This window comes from Podarcis vaucheri (assembly GCF_965113315.1).
Source record: "Podarcis vaucheri genome assembly, chromosome: 1".
In the NCBI taxonomy this organism is placed as follows: Eukaryota; Metazoa; Chordata; class Lepidosauria; order Squamata; family Lacertidae; genus Podarcis; species Podarcis vaucheri.
The window spans coordinates 113,479,187-113,502,184 of NC_138759.1; the positions used below are offsets into that span (position 1 = coordinate 113,479,187).

Sequence of the window (22,998 nt, forward strand, 5' to 3'; positions counted from 1 at the left end):
ACTGAGAGGTGCCCAGTTATAGGAAAGAGTCCCTCATATGGACCTTAGCTCTTAACGCAGAGGGTAATCTCATTAAGGACAGGGCTGGGTGGACAGGACATTAAGTGTTAATTAACTCAGGTACTGGGTCACTGCAAACATATCAACACACATTTCCTAACTCCTTGTGGCAGAATGTCCCCCCAAGGTCTCTGTGCAGTTAGAACTCATGGCCGGGTGGTTGGGATGTTCCTTATGCAGAAAGGGGAAGGCTGTTTCACAGGAAAACATAAATGTAGGCTTCACCCAGTTACTGTGAAAAGGAGTTTGCTGGAGGTTACCGTACTGTCACTGCCCTATGACCAGGTCATCCTTAAACAGGGCTATCTATTTGCATTTTATAAGGAAGAAGTTCCAGGGATTCATTAGGCTTGCGCTTACCCAGTCCATTATGCACATTGGTTAATTTGGAGAAATTCACCTGCATGGCAACTGCAGTGGAGAGGATATTTGGCGGGAACCACTAGAGATTCCTCTAACAGGATCACACTTGGCTTGAACTTCCATAGCCCTACTTGGCTTGAACAACAGTGGCTTCCTCTGATGCCTTTCTGGAGTTTCCCATTCATTGAAATGTTCAGTTTGTGATCTATGCGTCTGCCTGCAGTTCTGACACACGTTTGGTTATGTAAACCTAATCAGAGGACTCAGCTACATTGGCAAAGAAAATGCATTTGCTTTACATGCATTCTAACACTGTGACACTAGATCACACTGTGGAGTTCCATACAAAGTTTGCAACGCATTTAACTGCAACTCTTTTTTTGGTGTGTCTAGATCCAGCCAGAGTAGACCTTTGCACTGGTTCTGACAGTTGCAGTGGAGTTGCAGTGGAGCCACCTGTAAGCAAGAGGGGGGACCTTCGGCAGGCAAGGGTCCAGAGACAGAAAGGGGAAAGTAGGGGAGGCAAACCCCTGAGCTCTGGTTAACTAAACAATTCAGTAGAGTGATGTGCATCAAAGTGATTTTCAGTGAAGTGATGCTCAACAGGGTGGATCTGGGGAGCCAGAATGCATACAAGTGATCCAGCAAATGATTTCATAGTGGAACTGAGTAACCAGATCCTGAAGCCAGAAATATTGTTGCTTTGAAGCCTGGAGTTTTTGCACTCTCATAAACAAAAGCCTCAAAGGAAATTCCAGCATTGATTGTGTAGCCTTATGAGGCTTTGCCCTTGGGTGGGAAAAATATTGCGCCCGGGAAAGGGAAGTGGGAGTCAACAGACACTCAAGGAATAGTTTCGGAGAAAAGGCTTTTATTTCTACCATCCATGAACTGGTAGAAGGAGCAAGTGTGATAGTTCACAAAAAGCATGCACGGGTTCACAATCATGTGCACAAACATATATACCCCTTCCAGTTCCCTCCCCCTTTCTCCTCCTCCTTCCAGAGTCCTGCCCCATGAGTTCCTCTGAGCATGAACAGAAAGCTCCCCTGTCTTGGGACCATTTTTGGGCTCTTCCCAGGAAGGGGGTGAGGGTGTTTCAGAGTGTTCAGATATGTTTCAATCTCTTGTTCTGGCATAGTTCCCGGAAAGAAAGTTGCAAGTCAAATATACTGTTTGGCAAGGTCAACTATAGCCTGAGAAGCGACCTTTGTTACAGCAGAGCGAAATGTTTCTGATGCTTAGCTAATGCATTTTAGCTGCTGAGAAAAATGATTTTGAAAAGCTTTGAGAAGCTTTGAGCCTGCTTTGGGGGGGGGGACTTCGGGCCTAGATGGGGTCACCTGTCCTTCATTCCTTCAATTGGATCATGGAGGTGTCATCCCTATTTCCTGTACCTGATATAGATAGGTCATGTAGGTCAGAGATAAAGGATTCTCTTTCGTGGAGACAGGTGGTTGTAGTCATCTAGTCTAGGTCCGATTAGGCCTAGATTTGAACAACAGGCTCCTCTCCCAAGGGCCACAATATTGCATTAATTTTGGATTTCATTGATTGGATTGCCAAAAGCCACATCCTGCGCGTATGACTGGTGACCTTGCCTCTACTAAGATGACCAACTTGATTCACCAGGTTGCCTTTTTTTGCTGGATCGTGCCCCGATTTAGCAGTCATATTGTTCCTGCAATTGCTATTGATTTTGTAAAGTCACAAACAGAGTTTCGGAAGATTTACTAAGACACATTTCACCCAAGGGGGAAGGCTGGGAGGAAGGCTTTTAGCTCTAACTTGTTATTTCATCCTGAAAACCTAATTCATTTTACTGTCAGATATTCTGAGTAGAGAGCAAGGATTTCATTAGCTGTGCATTCCAAAGAGAAATTGCCATTCCATAGAAGATTTGCCTTGCATCTTAAACCTCAAGGCTCCCCTTTCTAGGAGACACCTTTTTGAAAGTAATTCTTTTCTAAATGTGATGAAATGCTTTACCACTTATGCAGTAGGACAAGTGAAATTCGGGCACACACAAAAACCCCTCAATTCTCTTCCTTTTTTACAAGCTTGGGATATCATCATTACTTCCATGCTACTTGGATAATAAAATATGACATTTGTCATGAGATGAACTACATTAAATCACGTCGGTGGGTGATAAATTTACCTTGTGAACATATAAGCATCATCAGCTGTTCTGATTCTTTTGCATGGCAATGAAAAGAATGGAAACTTCTGCCTATGAAGTGTGCGGTCTACCAAGCGATGGTTGCCTCCCCGAATATTTATTTGGTGCCCCTTTGATTAATGCTGGGGTCTCCAACCTTTTCGGAATTTTGAGAAAGTGCCTTGGGTGCCAGCCACAAAATGGCTGCAGTGGGGATGTGGCTTAAACACAAAATGGCTGCCGCATCTAAAGAGGTGGAAAATAGGACCACAAAATGGTGTGAGCATGCCATCCCTCGGTCAATGGGAGCCAAGGAAGCACCTACATCAGTCATCGCCACACTCCCAGAGAAAAGCTATTTGCGCCACTTCCTTCAGAACAGAAGGGATGGAAGTAATCAAATTATTACCTTCAGTCAAATGTGGGCATGTTTAAGGAGACTTGGGGCAAGCAGGAGCGGAGCAGGAAGAGCAAACAGTCTCATGTGTATTGTGGATTTTTGAAGGGAGATTTACTGAGACCTTTTTGAGGGCATCGCACAAGGTACTGGTGGGCTCACTGGTGCCCACAGGCACTGTGTTGGTGACCAGTGTTATTGCTCGCATGGTGTATGTGTGAATGAGCCATTGCAGATTAGGCAGTGCACAAATACAATGTTCATTTCACCTCAAAAGACAATGCACTTAAGTGAAGTCAGTTTGAACATTTAATTGCATGCTATTAAATGATGTGCAAGAAGTCGATTTAGGTACAGTACATGTATGAACCAGTGCAGAAAACAGATTCACTTGTGCACACATTTCACCTTAATGCACCATTTTGCACCAGAGAATTGGAAAGCTTGTCATTTGAGCTCATTGTTTTTCATTACATGTCAGGCCTTGTCCTCCGGTTTCTCTGCTATCCATGCCCTGCCACACCCCTCATTTGAAGAGCATCGATTGATAAATCAAATTCTAATAAAAGCCAGCAAGAGTGGCTGAGTATTGCTAAACAATTTTCTTGGGTAAATTACATGAATGTTGAAGGCAAACAGGACATAACTGATTCATGATGGTGCATTAGCAGAGCACTTAGGAGTGGTTGTGGCACTGCTGAGTGACGTGAATTGTGGGTCAGCATGGAAGAGTAAGAATATACTTCCAAAATGACAGATCATTGCTGTCGAGATACAAGGAGCTGCTTGCATCATGACCTCTGGTTTCCTTGTTGGCAGGGCTGATTTGGAGATCACATATGGCAAAGGGCTAGATAAACTGGCCCACAAGCTCACCAAAGCGTTGGGCAAAATGAAGGTCAGGTAAGTGACATCAGTTCCCACCTAGAACCCAGTTGCTCCGATAGGGTTTTCTTTTTCCTTTGTCATGGAAAGTCGTAGTCTAGAGCCCTGGGCGTACATGGGGCTCCCATTGCTTCCTATGGCAGATGGAGCTCCAGAAGTGCACCTGGTCCTTTGCCCTTCTGTGCCCAACAATGGAAACCCCTTGCTCAGCAAAAGGTCTGCCTTCCTGGCAGCCATACTTACAGTATGCTGCCTTCTGAGCTAGGCATATGTATTGAGGGGATGCTGCCACACACATGTTGCTGCCACATTCTCAACAATAGAATGGGGTGTTGCGGGGGGAGGTCAGTGGAATCCCCAACATCTAATAGAATGGGGCAGCTGTTCCCAGGTTTGTCTTTTCTCTAAAATGACTGGCACAAGTTTAAAGTCATCTTCTGTGTTTTTAAGGTGACAGTGGCTTGCCGAACAGCTGCAATTCCTCTTGCAAAACAACCGTTGTGGATTGAGTTTGATCCCCAGTTAGTTGCACAAAATGGCATCCTATGTAGATCTCCATGCAGAACTGTTAAAATGTATTGTGTCTGAGACCAGATTTTTAGCAGACGTGTTGAAGTAAGAATAAATGTGTATACTATATTTCCTTTTTCCTCCCCCCCTTTTTTTTTGTTTGGTCTCCATTCAGTTATATTTGCAGTGCTTGGCAATGTGTTTCTGAAGGGATGAAATCTGCCTCCGATTTGCACAAGTAAGTACAGTCTGGTCCATTATTCAAAGTCCACTGAGAGCTGGGAGGGTTTTAAAACCTGTACAATCAACATGGCAGTTTTTATTGCCTACTCTGGGATTGCATGGAGAATATTTACTGCATTTCCCTCGGCGGTTGTCTAGCAAATAATTTTTCGGAAGGCAAATGTTAATGCAGCAGGTGTATATGTTTTATGTTCTGTGCCCAGGAAACTTGGCAAAGCCATTCAGATGGAAGCTATAAGTCCAACAAATCACGTCCTGGAGGAGCATGAGAAGAGGAAAAAAGCAGTGAGTTCAAATAACCTTGCTTTTCTGATGATCTGGTGCAATGTCTGTGCAGGTGATGATGCATAATGCACAAAGTTCTGTTTCTAAGTAAGGCTGCATCGTTAAAGTCAATGGCTTCTGATTGCTGGTGGCTTCTGGTTGCGTCAGCAGGAGCAGGATCACAACCTAAGTCTATGAGGATTTGGTTTTGCAAAGGGCCTCTTACCAATCTGGTGTGATGCTAATATTATTGTCCACTTGCGCTAAATATATATATTTCCTTTAAAATCTTTAGATTCTGACTTTCTTTAAAAGGCCCAATCTGGCTAGATTTTCTTAGGCTGTACATTGATAATGGAACAAAGCCATATTGTCTCACCCCTCATATACCCAATCCATCACTTTGCTCTGCAGGATACCATCTTAATAGAAGATCCATTCCAGACCTTTGGATTTCCCTCCTGTTACATATTAGGCAGGAACTATCTCTGTTGAAAGACCTTTCTCTTTCAACAAGTTAAGATCTCTACTGTACATGTATCTGCACTAGAACCATTTTTATATATGGAATTGTCTTTCAAGTGTTTGCATTTATTTTTATATAGGTAACTGCTTTTAATTGTTTTTTGCACTACGATGTCTCATGGTTGTTTGTTTTTTTATATAATTGTACATTTTATGGTTGTAGCCTCCCCGGGGATGTTATGGTTAAGGACAGAGGAGAAATCAAATAAATAAATAAGCAAGCAAGCAAGCAAGCAATGATATGCTTCTCAAATGTCATTGTGTTTCTCTTCCATAAGCTAGATAATACAGTTGCGAAGGCAGCAGACCTGGTGACCGGCAACTGGCGCCAACAAATAAAGGCAAGTTTCCATTTTTCGTCGTTGCAAAGGTACCAAGTCAAGATCAACCCCAGGAAACTCTTCCGCGTCCCGTTGAATTCAGCTACGCGAAGGGGGCTAAGAAGTGTTTGATTAGATTATGTACCATGGTTTGAAATAAAAGGCATTGGTTAGCTATGCTAGAATGCAGATATAGAGGGAGTTTGAAAAACCATCTATGGAGAGGAAAGGCAGCCCCATGTGGTATCATCTGTATGAGCCTTAAACAGCAAAGGATATGATCTATAGGCTCAATGGAGCATAGGAAGCTTCCTTACACTAGCCACTGGTCCATCTAACTCTATATTGTCTACACTGACTGGCAGTGGCTCTCCAGAGCTTCACAAATGAATCTTTAGTTGTCCTACCATGATTGAAGATGGGTCCTTTTGCATGCCAAAAAAAACCCCAAATTGTTTTTCTACTTGGCTATAGAACTTTCCTTCCCCTCACTCCCAATGGAACAACAAAGCTGTGTACCGTTTTTCTGGTGCAAGGCACCTTCCTGTGTTTCTATCAACTACAAAGGTATCCAGCACCCAAAATTTCGCTTGCAGGCATTTGAAACTGTATAGATCTGTGGTGCCCATCTTTGCTGTTCCAGACCAGGTCAACAAAGTTAAAAATGATTGTGTGTACATGTTTGCAAGTAGTTTCTGGTCGCATCCACTCTGTGGATGCACATGGCTTCCCCCAAAGAATCCTGAGAACTTCAGTTTGGGGGGTGGAGTGCCTGGAATTGTAGTTCTGTGAGGAGGGAACTACAATTCCCAGGATTCTTTGGGAGGAAGCCATGCGTGGTGTGGATGTGACCTCTGTGACACAGGTGAAGAAGATACATACTTCCCAGGAATTCCAGCCCAGGTTGCTGTGGGTGAGCCTGTGCAGATCAGTTTGCTGCAACTGAAGCTCAGTGGAGGTCTTTAGATCAACACCATTTGTGGAGCTTACAAACACAAGGCTTCATTTATGTGTTCAAGAGCAGCTAGTAACTGAATGCAGCATAATGAGAAGTCCTCACTTGTCCTCTGCCTGATGATATCTCCTTTGCACCATACACCGCTGTTATGTACTGAGTTGAATAGGATCCAAACTGCAGCAGTCTGATTGGTCCTAGAACAATAGGATTCAGAATGCAGCAGTCTGATTGGTCCTAGAACAATGCAGCAGTATGATTGGTTGGCAGGAACCACCCAATCCTGCTCCAGATAGAAGTGAATCCACAACCTGATTGGCTTACAGTAGAATTCTGGAATTAGCCAATCATGTGCAGCCCATTGTGTAAATAATGTATATAAAGCAGATACTTTGAGGGGACTTTAATTCATTCCTCCTCACCACTATGAGCTGAATAAAGAGCATGAAATCACTTTGTGACTCTGAGTATATTTCAGCCGCGCTCGCCATTCCAAGACAATGACATCTTACCCACTGTCAGAGTCGCGCCCTAACCCCTTCCGTCAGTGAAAGACGAGTCTGGGCAGAGAACAATAATCACGACATCAAATAATAAATTGTCTATGAGAGATCCCTACTCAGTCCGATCCCCAGCTCAGCTTGAAAAATATGCAGTTTCCTTCAACCCCTCACATCCCAGTTGATTTCTGTGTGTTTGGTGGCAGGCCAAGAAGAAATTAAAGGAGCTAACCAAGAACCACGAAGCGCTCTTCCGCGAAACAGAGAGCTCCCAAGCGCTGGCTTCACCAAAGACCAAAAGGAAGGTAAATCTTCAGACAGGCGCTTGCCTCTTGGGTTTCTACACAGCCAGATCACCTGCCTGCAACCATGTGGGTTGTGTGTAAGAGAATGGGTGTCCCCAGGAAAATTCCCAGTGTCCCCTGGGCCAAGAGCATTAGGTCACATGATGCAGTGCAATCTCCTCCACAGTAGAAGCTAAGGTAGTTGACAAATCATGAAGACAGTGTGGTGGCGTGGTTAGAGGGCTGGACTACGTCCAGAGAGGCCCAGATTCCATACACTCCCAACATTTCTCTGATGAAAATTGGGACATCCAATTTTTTAAATAATAATCATAATAATATAGTACCCCACCCATCTGACAGGGTAGCCCCGACCACTCTGGATGGCTTCCAACATACGTATATAAAAACATACTGAAACATTAATTATAAGAATATAAGTTTACCACTTCTTTTCACTATCCTCCCTCCTTTCTTCTTCCCCAATCAAATCCACGCTTGATGGTGAAGCTCCGTACATGACCTTGGGTCAGTTACTATCTCTCTCCCTAGCTTATCTCATAGGGTTATTATGAGGATAAAATGGTGGACAAGAGCCATGTGTGAGGTTCTTGAATTGAACGTTGGGCTATAAAAGTAGTAACAATATTAACAGCCTACTTTTCTGAAGCATTGGTCCTGCCAGGCTGCTAGATAAAATGACAAGAGTCAAATCTATTAGGTGTCTTTGAGGGGAGAGGGTGACTTTCAGCATTGTGAAGCAAAGACTCATGATTTGCTACACACAAAACACAGTTTTCTGCATGTTGTCATGCACATAGCACGCTGTTAAGCTGTTGGCCTTACCTCTCCTGACCTCACAGGTGCATAAATAGAAGATAATTTGCCCCTGCCAACACGGCTATGAGAACAATGCCTCTGGTGAGAGAAGTCAATCATCTTTCTCTTTTTTTAAACAACTTGCATTTATATTTTCATTTCAGTTGCTCAGAAACCTGGAAAAATCTGCAACGAAACTGGGAAAGGACGATGAAGATTACTATGACAAGAATCTAGCCGCCTGTAAAACTAGGTTGAAATGGGAAAGCACTTTAGAAAATTGCCACCAGGCAAGTCGTTTGAGGTTCTTTTCTTGTGCTGTTGTACATTTTCATTCTGACACTTCCCCTTGAATATAAACAAGCCTCATTTCTGCACTGCCATCCATTTTTTATTTTGATTTGCAATTCAGTGAGAACAGTGAGGTACTACAGCTGTGTGTTCGAGAAGGGAAAGGGGGTGGGTGGGAATCAAGGTCCTGGGAGCAGAGGACTACTCTTTGAAGTTATAAACATTAAAGGGAGGAGCTGCAGATCAAAATGCAGCTCAAGATTTGAGCACATGTTCTGCAAGCCGGACGGTTCCAGGTCGAGTTCCCCAACTCTACAACTAGAAAGGCCTCAGGCTGGAGCCAGTTAGAATAGACGACCCCAGGTGAATCAGACCAGAACTCGGAGGTATGTCCAAGATTCCATCTCTGGCATCTCTCCAGAGAAGGCTGTATAAAACCCCAGAGCACTGCTGACTTGGCATATCCTCAGAATGACATAGCTTCATATGTTTGTGCATGCATTTGTCACCCCATGCTAGCATAGCAAATTGTCTCAGGGAATAAAAAAGTCAGTCCTGCAACATCCACTGGAGTTGCTTGATGATGATGATGATGATGATGATTATGGCGTTCGTATGGAGCCCCCGGTCGTCTCACAGACTATTGACCCGTACACCACTAATCCGCTGCCACCAACCAGGTCCTCCCTGGCAAATCACTTAGTCTCAGTCAGGTCCTCAAATTAACAAAGAAGAGTGTAGTTTATTTCAGACACAAACAAACTTTAACCGCATTCCAAACCTTGTTACTCTTTGCTTTCTTAGTCTTGTTTTATCCTGTCTCTATCTCTTCTACCTCCCCTCACACAAGAACCCACTGCACTAACTGTCTCTCTATTACCTGCCAACTGCTTTTCCAACTGCCTTTCCCAACCAACCAACCAACCCACTAAAACCAACCAACTGCCCACCAACAACTAACTCAAACCTCGGGCTAAGCCCTTTTATATACAGGTTGGCTCCGCCTCTGGCTTTCCTATTGGTTTACATTTTAACCCTTTCTCTCCCCCCTGTACAGACATTTTTCAAACGAACGAGCAAATGCTAGCATAGCAAATCGTCCCAGGGAATAAGAAAGTCAGTCCCGCAACATCCACTGGAATTGCTTGATGATGATGATGATGATTTTGATTTTGTTATTTATGTCCCGCCTATGTGGCTGGGTTTCCCTTGCTTCTCTGGGGCTGCTTCTATTTCCTAGTTTCTTAAGGGAAGATATCCCTTTGGCACCAGCACACCAAGCAATTTAATCTAGCCTTGAAGTTGCTTGATTCTCACCCATCTCAAAAGGGTGGAGGCTCACACAGAGCCCCAGTTTGCACCTAAGCCAAGCTTATGAAGTAGCAAACGTTTGGGCTCTTAGAGAGGAGATCCCAGCCTCATTGCTGGTGATCCCTGGTCATTTTTGCTGCTGTGTTGTGCTCAGCTGTACTTTGGCCTAATGTGTTGCCTGGGGGTGGAAAACAGCACTCACTGCCAGGACTATGACACGGCTTGGGAGAGAGGCTCAGAAGCGTCATTGAATGTGACCCATGGGGTCAGTGTGGACGTTTACCCCCCATGGCAAAATCTGTAGATCCAACAAAGCCACAACATCTGGTTTGTCATAGACAACGTTATAATCTGACTTGAAACGTAATGAAATGTAATTCATCAAAGAGGCTTTTTAAGGAAACACCCTCCCACCCCCCAAAAAAGCACCAGCATCAACAGATTGGCCGTAAATTTCATACTCAATCATTTCTTTTCTAGAAGCAGAAATTTAATTAAATGCTGTTAAGCATCACCACCTCCACAGAGTTACTGTATTTTTAATCACATGCTGAGTTCTGCTCCAAGCCTTTTAGCATTCTTCAGCTAAAGGAACACCAACATAAAAGAGACGAAGGGTGCAATGCAGCCAAAGCAAAACACTTTTAAACCCGGTTGATTTCAGTGGAGGGAGAATCATGTGCTTCACATGTGTGCCTATGGCTGTTTGGGTGCACCCTTTCCACTCACAGGGGTCCTAAGTACCTGTGTGATGTAATGAGTAGGTTGATAGTAGGGACGCGGGTGGCGCTGTGGTCTAAACCACTGAGTTTCTTGGGCTTGCCGATCAGAAGGTTGGCAGTTTGAATCCCCGCGACGGGGTGAGCCCCCATTGCTCTTTCCCAGCTCCTGCCAACCTAGCAGTTCGAAAGCATGCCAGTGCAAGTAGATAAATAGGTATCACTGCAGAGAGAAGGTAAATGGTGTTTCAGTGCACTCTGGCTTCCGTCACAGTGTTCCGTTGTGCCAGAAGCAGTTTAGTTATGCTGGCCATGTGACCTGAAAGCTGTCTGTGGACAAACTCCGGCTCCCTCGACCTGAAAGCAAGATGAGTGCCGCAACCCCATATTCGCCTTTGACTGGACTTAACCATCCAAGGGTCCTTTACCTTTACCTAGGTTGATAGTACAGTGGTACCTCGGGTTACATACACTTCAGGTTACAGACTCCGCTAACCCAGAAATAGTACCTCGGGTTAAGAACTTTGCTTCAGGATGAGAACAGAAATTGTGCTCCAAATAATAATTCTAGCATGACTAGAAACCATGGATGGAAATTGCAGGGCAGGTTTCGGGGGACATATTAGGAACACTTCCTATTGGTAATGCTGTTCAGCAGTGGAGCAGATTGTCTTGGGATGTGGCAGGTTCTCATTTGCAGGAGCTATTTTTGCATAGTCTGGATTGGGGACGGGGTTCCTCTGGTGGCTCTGTGTGCAGCAGACCAATCTAATCCTTGCAGATTGCCCATTTTGTGTGGTAATGGCTTCCTCCCTTCCTTTAAACAGAGCATCCTAGAACTCGAAAAGGAGCGACTGCATCTTCTGTGCAATACATTAAATTGTTACAGCCAGCATCTTTCCAGTTTGGCACAGAACCTAATCGCGGTATGTAATATTACGATTTTTTACCTCCAGTGGTTAGAAAGTTGGTTTTTAAAAAGGAACTGTTTCCAGTTCAAGAACGTTGTTTTGCAAAATGAACTGGTTCAGTTCCAGTTCATTCAAATGAACCTTTTAGTTCATAAAAAGTTCATCCTTGGCATACATTTTTTCAGCATTCAGAATGTTACCAGCCAGTATGCTGAACCAAAGTCCAAAAGCAAATCGGAGGCCACACACAAGTAATAAGATGTCTGACAGACAGAACGTAAGCAGGTTAAACTTTCCCCATAATTGTATTTCCATACTAGAAGACTTACTCTGTTTTATTTCTGCCACCTACACAGCTGTTAGAGGCACAAAGCATCACTGTTGCTAAGGAATCCGAAAGAAGGAATGTGAGGCATTTCTCTCTTCTAACCTGAATAGCTTGCAGCAAGAAGTACAGGTGCAGGAACAGGTGCAGGAAATGCCTCACATTTTTTCTGATTCCTTAGCAACAGTGACTGACTTAGTGTCTTTAGCAACAGCCTAATAAGCCTTAGACCGTTTCTGCCACATTTAGCTTTGCAACTTTCTTTAGAAATGTTTAGTTGATTTTTTTAAATCAACCTCTGGGCCTCCTGCTGGGGGATGGCAAGGGCAAAAGTAATGAACATGAAGATGAACTATAAATCATTCAAAGTTCTATCCCCAAACTGAACTTTATTCACCTTTAGAACACCTGACATTTACAAGTACTACTTTCAGGTGTAGTTCAGAGATTTTTGAACTAGTTAGTGAACTTTGTTCAGTGGGACTAATTCATTCCAAGCACTGTTCACTTCCATCTAAATACTATTAGAACTTCTTTTCATATCGAATCTTGTTTGTCCTGATTCTAGTGCCACACAAGGCTTCATGATGCGGTCAGTGAAGTGGATGCACACAAGGACACACAGATGTTAGGAGAAGAAATGTCCATGCCTGCTACAGAGACCAAGCTGGAGCTGTTATTAACAGACTATTATGTAAGTGCACTACTGAGATGCTTGTCATCATGACGGGCAATGTTTGTATGGCAATAGGAACTGCCTGCTAGGGCTGGGCGATTTATCGATATATCTTTCAAACCCAGTTTGAAGTCCATATCGAGATATCAGTTTCATAGTTTTTGACCTGGCAATGTATCGTGAATAAGGATGTTTGTGTGTGTGCTATGCAAAAATCACAATGTAGGAAAAAGCATGGAACCAACCAATGCTTGATTCCTGCAGCCCGTTAGCTCTGCTGGCTCAGCTCTCCCCCGCCTCCTTCAGGGAGCAGCGAACCACAAGAGCAGTGGCCAGCAAAAACCACAATGCAGTAAAAACTGAAGCCAGCCAGTGCCTCTACGTAGCTCCATCCTTATTTCAGACATCGTAACATATCAGTATATCGCAATGTTTAGCCAATGCTATATCATGATGTTGAAAGCAAAATATCGCCCAGTACTACTGACAGCTGTAGGAACCTCTGGAGGAAGTGTAATGGCATGCCTCTTGGTGCATTCTGTGTAAACTATAAAACTGAGAGCCAGCTACCCAGTAGTAGGCAGGTTTTGCTCTGATTTCACCAGTGCCTAACTGCGGCACTTCACTTTCCCTGTCAGGGTGAATGACAGGTACCAATTTGGCAGAAAGTAAAAGAGGGAAGCAATCAATATGGGAGCTGAATAGATTTCTTGCCATCCGTGATCCCATTTCTCAAGATTGCCCCCATCTGCCTACCTCCAGCCTCTTCTGTTCCTTAGGACTGCTCTTACCATGTGTGTTGGCCTGTTCAAGTGTATGATTAGCACACCAGTACTTTGGTGGCCCAGATGGGCATGCTGGCCCTGTAGTCCAGTGGTAGAGCATTCTGTATTGCACAGGTTCAATTTCTGGCATCTCCAGCTAGGGATGAGAATGTCCCCTGTTTGCAAACCTGGACACCCTCAGCCAATCATTTGTGGGCAAAACTGAGCTAGATCGTCCTATGCTCTGACCTAGTACAGGGCAGCTTCTCAAGGTCCTATGCTGGCATGCTAACATTACATATGAATAAACCATGGTACGTGCATTTTACCGTGACTGAGCACACATGGAATATTCAGGCTTTACCCATGGCCCACATCTTGTAAAAATCAGTAGTGTGTTGCAAGAGTGGGACAAAACATTGAGAAGTGGTTTGTGTATTAATAAACAGATACTATGAAAATATTGATTTGCAGGTTGCAAATAGGTTGGTGATTACCTGAACTCTGTTTTGTTCTCTCTTGCAATAAATGCCATTGCAACCATGTTCAGCTCATAATGCAAGTTCTAAATTAACACCCCAATTGTAGAGCATCTGAAGCAGCCAAGCCACATTCAAGATCCTTAAAAGGGCTTGTAAGATTTTGGCGCCACTGCTGTTTTTGCTTCACAAAGGACTGATCACAAATCAACGGGTGCTGCCATTGCTTTATCCACACAGAGGAAGCAGTTGACATAAATCAGAAACTAGGGTCCACAGGGCCAAAAGCCACAGCGGGTGCCTTCTTGACTATTATACTTTCTCCTGTGACTGTCTGTATGGGGGAATCCAACATCATGCAATTACTAAGCTATAATACAATAGCAACAGAGAGCTGCTTTTTCAGCACTGTCGCTTTGCATGCCACTTAATCACAAGCTTTTATTGGCACAGCAATTATGCTTATGCATTGCAAAAGCACAATATGATAAGCAGAACTGGAGTATCCAAATAATGGATCTGGATAAGCTTATTGCCTGTAACTATTATTATTCAACTGAGCTGGGAACATTTTTCAATTTTTTGTGTGTTAAGACTTTGCAGGGGAAACTATAGGGCTGTGTTCACATGTACACGTACACACACACACACACACACACACACTGGGCAAGCATCAGAATTCCAAGGTAATTACCCTGTTCATTAGTTTTGGGGACCAGACAGAATCAGAGATATGTTAAACGTTTCACTGATTTTTAACGAACCTTCTTTCAAATCATCTTTCTGATAACATCCATGCTTGTGCATAATTTCAGAGTGTCTGCTTCTTCTGATGTACCACCCTTGCTTTGTTGCACCATAAAACTAACATTTCAAGATAAAGAGAAAGGAAGTTCTGCAAAAGGAACATTTGTATGCTACCACACATAGTTCTGTTACTAGAAATGGTGATTTGCCGAGCGACTCATAATATTGCTGCATGCGTGCAATCAAATTATTTCATATTGAGAATAATTATTTAGCACAATACAATATTGACTAAATAACACTATTTGATTTATTCTAACTGCATTGCTTGAGGCCTGGAGACTTGAGTAGGGATCAGGAATTGAAAGCCCCAGGGCAAATCTGTAATATTCTAAGTGGGACCAGCTTGCCCCAGTTGCTAATATGGAGGGCAAAAAGATTGAGTGCAGGACACTTGATGCCTGTGGGCAACAGAACATCCCAATAAGTCTACTTTAGAAAGATGTTGGGTCTGGTCTTCTACCGTTTACCACCTCTAAGTGGCCCTCTCAGAAAACTAGAGTCTTGGACAGAATATACAGGTTAGTTTAGTGCTTGCTAATCTCTACTGCCTTCACCTGTGATTGCCAGAATACCATGAGACCCATAAATTCTGGCTGATAGGACATTCACCTTCCTTTTCTAAGAAAATGCTCTCGGGGTCTAAGTGCTTTGATGGATCGCTGCCTTGCCTTAGAATCAGAGAATTGTAGAGTTGGAAAGGATCACAAGGGACCATGTATTCCAGCTCCCTGCAGTGCAGGAATCTTTTGCCCAACTTGTGGCTCAAGCCCACAACCCTGAAATTAAGAGTTGTATGCTCTACCAACTAAGCTATGTCCATCAGTATTGCTTTTTTAAATCAGAGTTGTATGCTCTACCAACTGAGCTATGTCCATCAGTATTGCTTTTTTAAACATTTTGTAGTGCATGAAGCCACGGTGAAGTCAACCGTGTTGTCACTTGAACTTGATTTGTGCAGACTGTGCCAGTGTCAACACTCAATGTGTGCTTGAGTTTAGAGTAATACCAAATTCAGGCTTCATTGTTCTTCTGCACTTCTAATAAACATCTTCCTGCTTGGATGCATTTTTTCTTTTCCATCTGAACTGCATGTCTAAAACGTGGGTTTATTTTCCTGCAAAAAGGAGGAAGATGCTACGAGCCTCATCGAAAAAGAGAGGAGACAGGCTTCCATCAAAGCCAAAGTGCTACGTGTTCAAAAGGACTTGGAGAAGGCGTTACAAGACAAAGCAGGTGCCTTGAAATGTCGCCTGTATGCCTTGATATATTGGGTGTTATCATTCAATCCTTGACATTGCTTCTAGAGGAAACTGGCCTAGACAAGAGTCCATAGATCGATAGACTAAAACCTTTCCTTATTAATACCCCTGGAATTGAAGACAAATGTGTAAGGAAGCTATGTGCATTATTAGCCCTTCAGCACACAGCTTATTTACCTATACTTATTTATAAAACTTCTTACCTGCCCTTCAGCATAAGATTCCGGGGTGGAGTTAGAATAACAGAATATACAGTTATAAGAACAGATAAAACCATTACAATTATAACGCACACAAGAGCGTTCCAAATAGAACAGTGCAGTGTACAAAACGGTATGGGATGGTTCCACAAAACAGCTTAATTTTCAAAGGGCAGGGGAAAGAGATCTCTTTAGCCCAATGTGAGAGCTGTACAATGAAGATGCTAGATGCACCTCTGTGGGGAGGTACAGTCGTACCTTGGTTGACAAACACTTTAGCTTCTGAATGTGGGAATGTTTAGGGATGCGGGGGAGGATATATTGTCTAAGATATCCTATCCCAACTTGTCTTTACAAGTTCAACAAAATCAGCAGAGTTAACATTCCCCTTTTTTAAACACACGCACAGCAGATAGCTTGCTCAGACTCGTTAGAGTCTCTGTAAATATTTCCGGGTATTTCCCCCATTTAATCTCTCCTAAAATTAGACGCTACACCGTCTTCTGTAAAGTATAAAACATTCACAAGTAATCATCTGTTCACACAAAGGTTCCCAGAAGGCAGACTTAAAAGGTTATAACATAGTTTAAATGTGGTGACTATCTCCTTATGAGAGAAAGCCCCCCTTTTCTTCTCTTGGCCCAGAGCCAAGGGTGCATCTTAGTAGTGCTGTTGTTAAGATGGCATCGAGAGACAAGATGATCACCAGCCTGTGATTCTTTTCTACTTCAGGAGAGGCCACACCCTGATTCTTACATCCCATACTTTTGGAAGCTGAACGTCCGGCAGGGCTTCTGCGGCTTCCAATTGGCTGCAGGAAGGTCCTGCAGCCAATCAGAAGCCTTGCCTTGGGAGTCTAACGTTTTGGAAGTCAAATGGACTTCCAGAACGGATTCCGTTTGGCTTCCAAGGTACGACTGTATATAATTTTGGAGCTGCCACAGAAAAAGCCTTCTCAGGCTGTCATTCCTCATACTTCTGATGTGTTTTAACAAAAAGGGCCAGTAGGGATGGAGATGGTATTTTGTATATTTGGGGCCTAAGCCATTTAGGGTTTAAAACACTTGAATTGGTTTGGAAACAACTGGCAACCTGTTGCATCTTCCGTGGTGGATAGCGAGCAAATGAAAGCAAACAATAAATGCACGAGTCACCCTTAGCTAACAGAGGAATTGCCCACTTAATAGTCCAGGTTGGCTAGCCTCTTCCTTCTTGCCATTTTGAAAGTTAATAAAGGCAGTATTTAATTTAGGTTAATTTGTTCTCCTTGAACAGTTGATCATCTTGGGTCCTCCAGATGACTGCTATTGCTGCGTCTTTTATTACCTTGTCTGCTTTATCACAATATGATTGTACACCACTTTGTGGCCTATTGAGCCAAAAAGTAGCTCTTAATTTTTTAATATAAATAAATATGTCCTGGGAGTTTTCTAATGGCACTATAACGCTTTACAGTTGATTTCCAGAAACATTTTATGAAGCATTTGTTTTCCAGAGACATATGCATGAAAGATTAGTAAATGTTCTGTGTGTGGGGGGAAAAACACTATAGTACAGATTGTTTAATCTTTTATAAATGGTTATTCCTTCAATATTCTTTTTAAAGGCCTGGAACGAATGCTTAACGCTTATACGGAATCTCCACAGTTCTCAGATGCAAAGAATCAGAATGATATCACTGAGCAGCTTGATGAGGTAACATTTTTTGACTGTAATCTGTAAATTAGTTTTATACCATCTTTTTAATGCCTGCCTGGGCTTAATTTGTTCATTTCAAATCCAGCTTTCACTAATATCTAATGCCCATGCCTCAAACAATCACTAGAAAATCAACTGGGCAGGTTTGGAATAGAATAACCTGCCAAATTGGGTGTGATTTATTTTAGGACAAGAGACAATAAGAGAAGTATTGTAGTACATATTAAACTGGAAGTCTGATTGTGTGTGTGTGTGTCAACTAGTGATGGTACAGAAATTTGTTTCAGTTTGCATTTAAAGGTGAACCTATGTAATCTGCATTTTCCAAAACAGGATGTAAACCAAAACACATCCATCCTTCAAAATTCACATCTGTAAATTATGGAAATGCAACCAAATCATGTGTACAAAAATTCATATAAGTAGGATAAAGTGTGCCTACAAATTCATATATTACTGAAAACAATATACAAAAAATAATTATATTGGGAGAATTGCTTTGCAAAAAATATCTTTTAACAGGCAAACTTGCATACAAACATGAGTGTATTAGGAAAAACGTGCAAACGTGTGAAAATGTGGAGAACTCAACTGAACATAGATTGGAAAAAAGGGGAAACGAAGGGAAATCGAAATTGAGATTCACCCATCCCTAGGGTCAACTCCTGCCCCCACCTGAAATCAACATGAAGCAAAATATCATTTTACTAACAGTATTTTTATTTTTTAAAAAACTATATGTATTACTAGACATCTCTGAAAGTTATCCTTCTGCATGCAAACCACTTCAAGCTGGCGACTGTGCTTGCAGAAATTGAGCAGATGCCCAAACCAGTTGAACCCAGGAACTGCATTTCCAAATGGAAGGAAAAGGTACTATGAAGGGTTGTGGCCTATGTCAAAGCACTTTTAGGGAACATGTGTGAGGCTAATTTGCAGGATATGTGTTTACAGCCCAAGCCCACAAACTATTACAGCCTTCTGTACATCCTGGTCCTTTTACCTGCCATTAGTGGGACCAGCATACATTTGGGAAAGATTATTATTATTATTATTATTATTATTATTATTATTATTATTATTATTATTATTATTATTATTACAATACAGCTAAACAAAAGCTTTTACTTACTCTTCAAAGTACCATATTTTTTGCCCCATAGGACGCACCTAGTTTTTTTTGGCGGGGGGGGGGAATAAAGAAAAAAAAATATTTTCCCCCCAGGCCTGAGCTTCCCCCGACCCCAGAACAGGCAGCTCTCTGCAAGCCTTGGGAGACCGGGCTCCCACGCCTTGCGGATATCTGCTTGGAGCCCAAACCAGGTCGGGGAACAATGGGATGGCGGCGCTCCACCTCCCCGCTGTCCCCCAGCTTGTGGGGCTGGCGACAGGGAGAAGCGCGCTTCTCCCCGTCGCCAGCCTCCAGATCGGGTCGGGAGACAGCGGGAAGGCGCCTTCCCGCTCCCCCCGACCTGGTTTGGAGGCTCCCAAGGCTTCCTGAAGCTTGGAGAGCGAGAGGGCCTGCATTCGCCCCATAGGACGCACACACATTTCCCCTTCATTTTTGGAGGGGGAAAAGTGCGTCCTATAGGGCAAAAAATACGGCACTTTAGTTATCTTGTATCTTGAACTTTAAGTGTCTGGTTATAAAGACTTAGAATCATAGAATGAAAGGGATCCTGAGGGTCTAGTCCAGCTATGGCCAAACTTGTTAGCTAGGGATGATGGGAGTTGTAGTCCAAAAACAGCTGGAGGGCCAAGTTTGGCCACCACTGGTCTAGTCCAACCCCTTGCAATGCAGGAATGTCAACTAGATCAAACATGATAGATGGTCATTCAACCTCTGCTTTAAAACCTTCAAGAAAGGAGAGACCACTTCCTCTCAGGGCAGTCTATTCCACTGTTGAACTCTGTCAGAATGTTATTCCTGATGTTTAGTTGGAATCTCCTTTCTTGTCACTTCAATCCATTGGTTCAGGTCCTACCCTCTGGAGCAGAAAACAAGTTTGTTCCCTCTTCCATGTGACAGCCCTTGAGATATTTGAAGATAGCTATCATATCTCCTCTCTCTTCTCTTTACCAGGCTAAACATACCCAGCTCCTTCAACCATTCCTCATAAGGCTTGGTTTCCAGACCCTTGATCATCTTGGTCACCCTCCTTTGCACACATTCTAGCTTGTCAATATTCTGTTTAAACTGGGGTGTCCAGAACTAGACACAGTAGTCTGACCAAGGCAAAATATAGAGGGACTATTACTTCCCTTGATCAGGACACTATACTTGTTTATGCAGCCTAGAATAGCATTGGCATTATTTATTTATTTAGCTGTTGCATCACACGGTTGACTCATGTTAAGCTTGTGGTCTACAAAGACCCCTAGATCCTTTTCACGTGTACTACTGGCAACTTCAAAAGTGATAAGGGATATAGTTTATTAGTGTTACTTGTAAAGATGCAGACTTATTATGAACAGAATTTTGTGGAAAGCTGCTTCATGTAAGAATTTATGACTGTTTGTCTGGGGTTTCTCTGCAGTAACCACCATAACATATGGAGGGGGAGACTATCAAATCATATCTTAGCAATTGGGGATGAGTGAAATAGCCAAAATTTGTTCAGAGTATGCAAATGCTTACATGTTTACACTTAGCTATAGTTTGGCTTAGCATTATGTGCAAACTGCACCCTGCGTTGTTCAAGTATATTTATTTTCACGTGCCTTTAGGTACAGTACTTTTGCCCAAAACAATTCAATTTTTAGCATTTCTCCTGTTAACAATGCTTTTTTCTTTCCCTCAAAACTGTTAGGACTGTGTGCATCACTCTGTGGCAATCACCCTCCCTGTTAAGAAGAAACATTTTAAGCAAACTTTGAGCACAGGGGCCACCAGTGAAGAAGGAATTAACAGGAGTTGTCCACCAGGTAAGGACACAATCCATTGCAGGATCAGCATGTGAAGTCTAGGGTTCTCTTCTCTCTCATAATCACATACAGTAGTTGGCAAAATGGCTGCCATTCTGGTGCAGTAGTACCTCGGTTTTTTAACGTCTCCGTTGACGAACATTTCGGTTTTGGAACACTGTAAACCTGAAAGTAAATGCTTCAGTTTTTGAACATGCCTCAGAAGTTGAACATGCCACACAACTTCCGCTGAGTGCAAGATTCTGAGGCCTAGCTGTTGGCTATTGAGTTTTTGGTTTTCAAACGTTTCAGAACTCAGAACAGCCTTCCAGAATGGATTACGTTTGAAAACCGAGGTACCACTGTAACAGTAGAAAGCTGAGGAGCAAGTGAAAGGTTTCTAGCTAGTAAGATGTCGCTCACTGTTTTGGTACAAATTAAAAACATAAAAAGCAGCTAAGCCTTCTGGGGGCTCAAATACTGTGTTAGTAATGATGATAATGATGATTTTATTATTTGTACCCCACCCATCTGACATAATAAAACATTAAAAGGCTTCCCTATACAGGGCTTCCTTCAAATGTCTTCTAAAGAATAATAATAGGATTATTCTTCCCCGTTCCTCCGTGGTGAGGCTCTGCATCTTCTGAGTGCCTGCCACCCTCCAGTTCTTCAAATTTATCATGATGGTGGGAAATGGGGCTGTCAGGTTCTAGAAATACGCACATACAGCTATACAGTATGGTACTTTTTCTGTCCAGAAGCAAATAATTTTCCCTGCAAAAAAGGAAAACAGCAGTACAACTGCCAGGCCAAAATGGAAACTATAATCAAACATCAGTTTTCTTAAATAATTTAAAAGGGGTCAACATACCTAAAATGGAACAAAATACACCTGGCCCTTCAGATCCAAGCTGTTTTCAAATCTCTCCATCTCAAAAAAGTACCGTATTTTTCGCTCTATAAGACGCACCAGACCACAAGAAGCACCTAGTTCTTGGAGGAGGAAAACAAGAAAAAAAAAATTTTGATCTCAGAAGCCAGAACAGCAAGAGGGATCGCTATGCAGTGAAAGCAGCAATCCCTCTTGCTGTTCTGGCTTCTGGGATAGCTGCGCAGCCTGCATTCGCTCCATAAGACGCACACACATTTCCCCTTACTTTTTAGGAGGGAAAAAGTCTTATAGAGCAAAAAATACGGTAATTCAGGAGCTATAACTGGGTTTTAAAAGAGCTAGTTATTACCACAAGACTGTATTTGTTATAGCTGCCATAAATATTATCACTTTTGTCCCAACTTTCCAGTAACTGTTAGCAATTCAAAGCCAACAGCTCTACCACCAGAGAATGGTGATTCCGTGTATGGAACTTGTACAGCTTTATATGATTACCACGCTGAAAGGGAGGACGAGCTCTGCTTGAATAAAGGTAACGGTAACATTTCCCCTCCTCTAATCTCAATGTAAGAGAAAAGCCCCACTGGATCAGACCCAAAGCCCATCTACTCCAACATCCTGTTCTCAGTGGCCAACAGAGGGACTAGCTTGTAGCATTTCTGGCTACAAAGCCAGGGGTAGAGTTTTAACTTTATGCTGAAATAAACTCCTGGGGGAAGGACTAAAACCTGCCCACTCTCCATCTAGTTTGGCTCTAAGCATACATATGGAAGAACACTTAAAAGCACAAGCCATACTCAAGAATGGTTTATCTGGTTTGGTCTCCACAGAGAAACCCTTCTGTTCTTTTGAAGGATGATAGAGACAAAGTACTTTCTAAAGCCATGTAGCTTCCTTAAGAAACTTGTGTGAACTGCCCCTAAGATCTGGTTTATTTGACCAAGAAAGTTAAAGTAACACTATGCACATTCCTTTATTAGGTGATGTTATTGAAATTCACCAGAAGGAAGAGGATGGATGGTGGTATGGCTCTCTCAATGGGAAAATAGGTATTTTCCCTGCTACATATGTGGAAGAATTAATTCCCTCTACCACCAGGAGCCTCAATGAAGATGACGAAACGTCTTTTTAAACTGAAAAACCACAACTGGGACAGACTGCAAGTGCAACTAACAATATGGATTTATTCACTTTGACAAGACATCAATTCAAGCTTCTCTAAGTGCCTGCTCTTTCTTTGTTTAGAACTTTTTCATGTTCTAAATAAAATATTGAAAGGCATTATATAAAACTCAACTTTCATTCGTTAAATTATTGTCATTATCGTAAATAATTAAAAACAATTGTAATACCAAATTCCTTCTTACCTTTTTTTTAAAGCAGTGATACCAGCACTAAAGTTGCAATGCTATACACAGTTCACTGCAAGTAAATCACATTGCACTCATTGAAGCTTACTTCTGAGTAGAC

At 42.6% G+C, this 22,998-nt stretch overlaps 1 protein-coding gene across 2 annotated transcripts in view; it reads left to right on the forward strand.

Moving 5' to 3' along the window:
- The window catches only part of NOSTRIN (nitric oxide synthase trafficking), a 31,813-nt gene extending 8,929 nt beyond the window's left edge, over nucleotides 1–22,884 (forward strand). Inside the window, exons 3-16 of one of the 2 annotated variants that reach the window (XM_082236874.1) lie at nucleotides 3,801–3,884; nucleotides 4,552–4,614; nucleotides 4,823–4,904; nucleotides 5,687–5,749; nucleotides 7,390–7,488; nucleotides 8,451–8,576; nucleotides 11,435–11,533; nucleotides 12,412–12,537; nucleotides 15,697–15,805; nucleotides 17,638–17,726; nucleotides 18,480–18,602; nucleotides 20,540–20,654; nucleotides 21,938–22,060; nucleotides 22,509–22,884. In XM_082236874.1, coding sequence (XP_082093000.1) covers nucleotides 3,801–3,884; nucleotides 4,552–4,614; nucleotides 4,823–4,904; nucleotides 5,687–5,749; nucleotides 7,390–7,488; nucleotides 8,451–8,576; nucleotides 11,435–11,533; nucleotides 12,412–12,537; nucleotides 15,697–15,805; nucleotides 17,638–17,726; nucleotides 18,480–18,602; nucleotides 20,540–20,654; nucleotides 21,938–22,060; nucleotides 22,509–22,660 — 1,453 coding nt within the window. In that variant the 3' untranslated portion in view covers nucleotides 22,661–22,884. The remainder of the gene's footprint in view (nucleotides 1–3,800; nucleotides 3,885–4,551; nucleotides 4,615–4,822; nucleotides 4,905–5,686; nucleotides 5,750–7,389; nucleotides 7,489–8,450; nucleotides 8,577–11,434; nucleotides 11,534–12,411; nucleotides 12,538–15,696; nucleotides 15,806–17,637; nucleotides 17,727–18,479; nucleotides 18,603–20,539; nucleotides 20,655–21,937; nucleotides 22,061–22,508) is intronic. The other variant, XM_082236875.1, reaches the window with a different exon arrangement.
- Nucleotides 22,885–22,998: the final 114 nt, after the last annotated feature.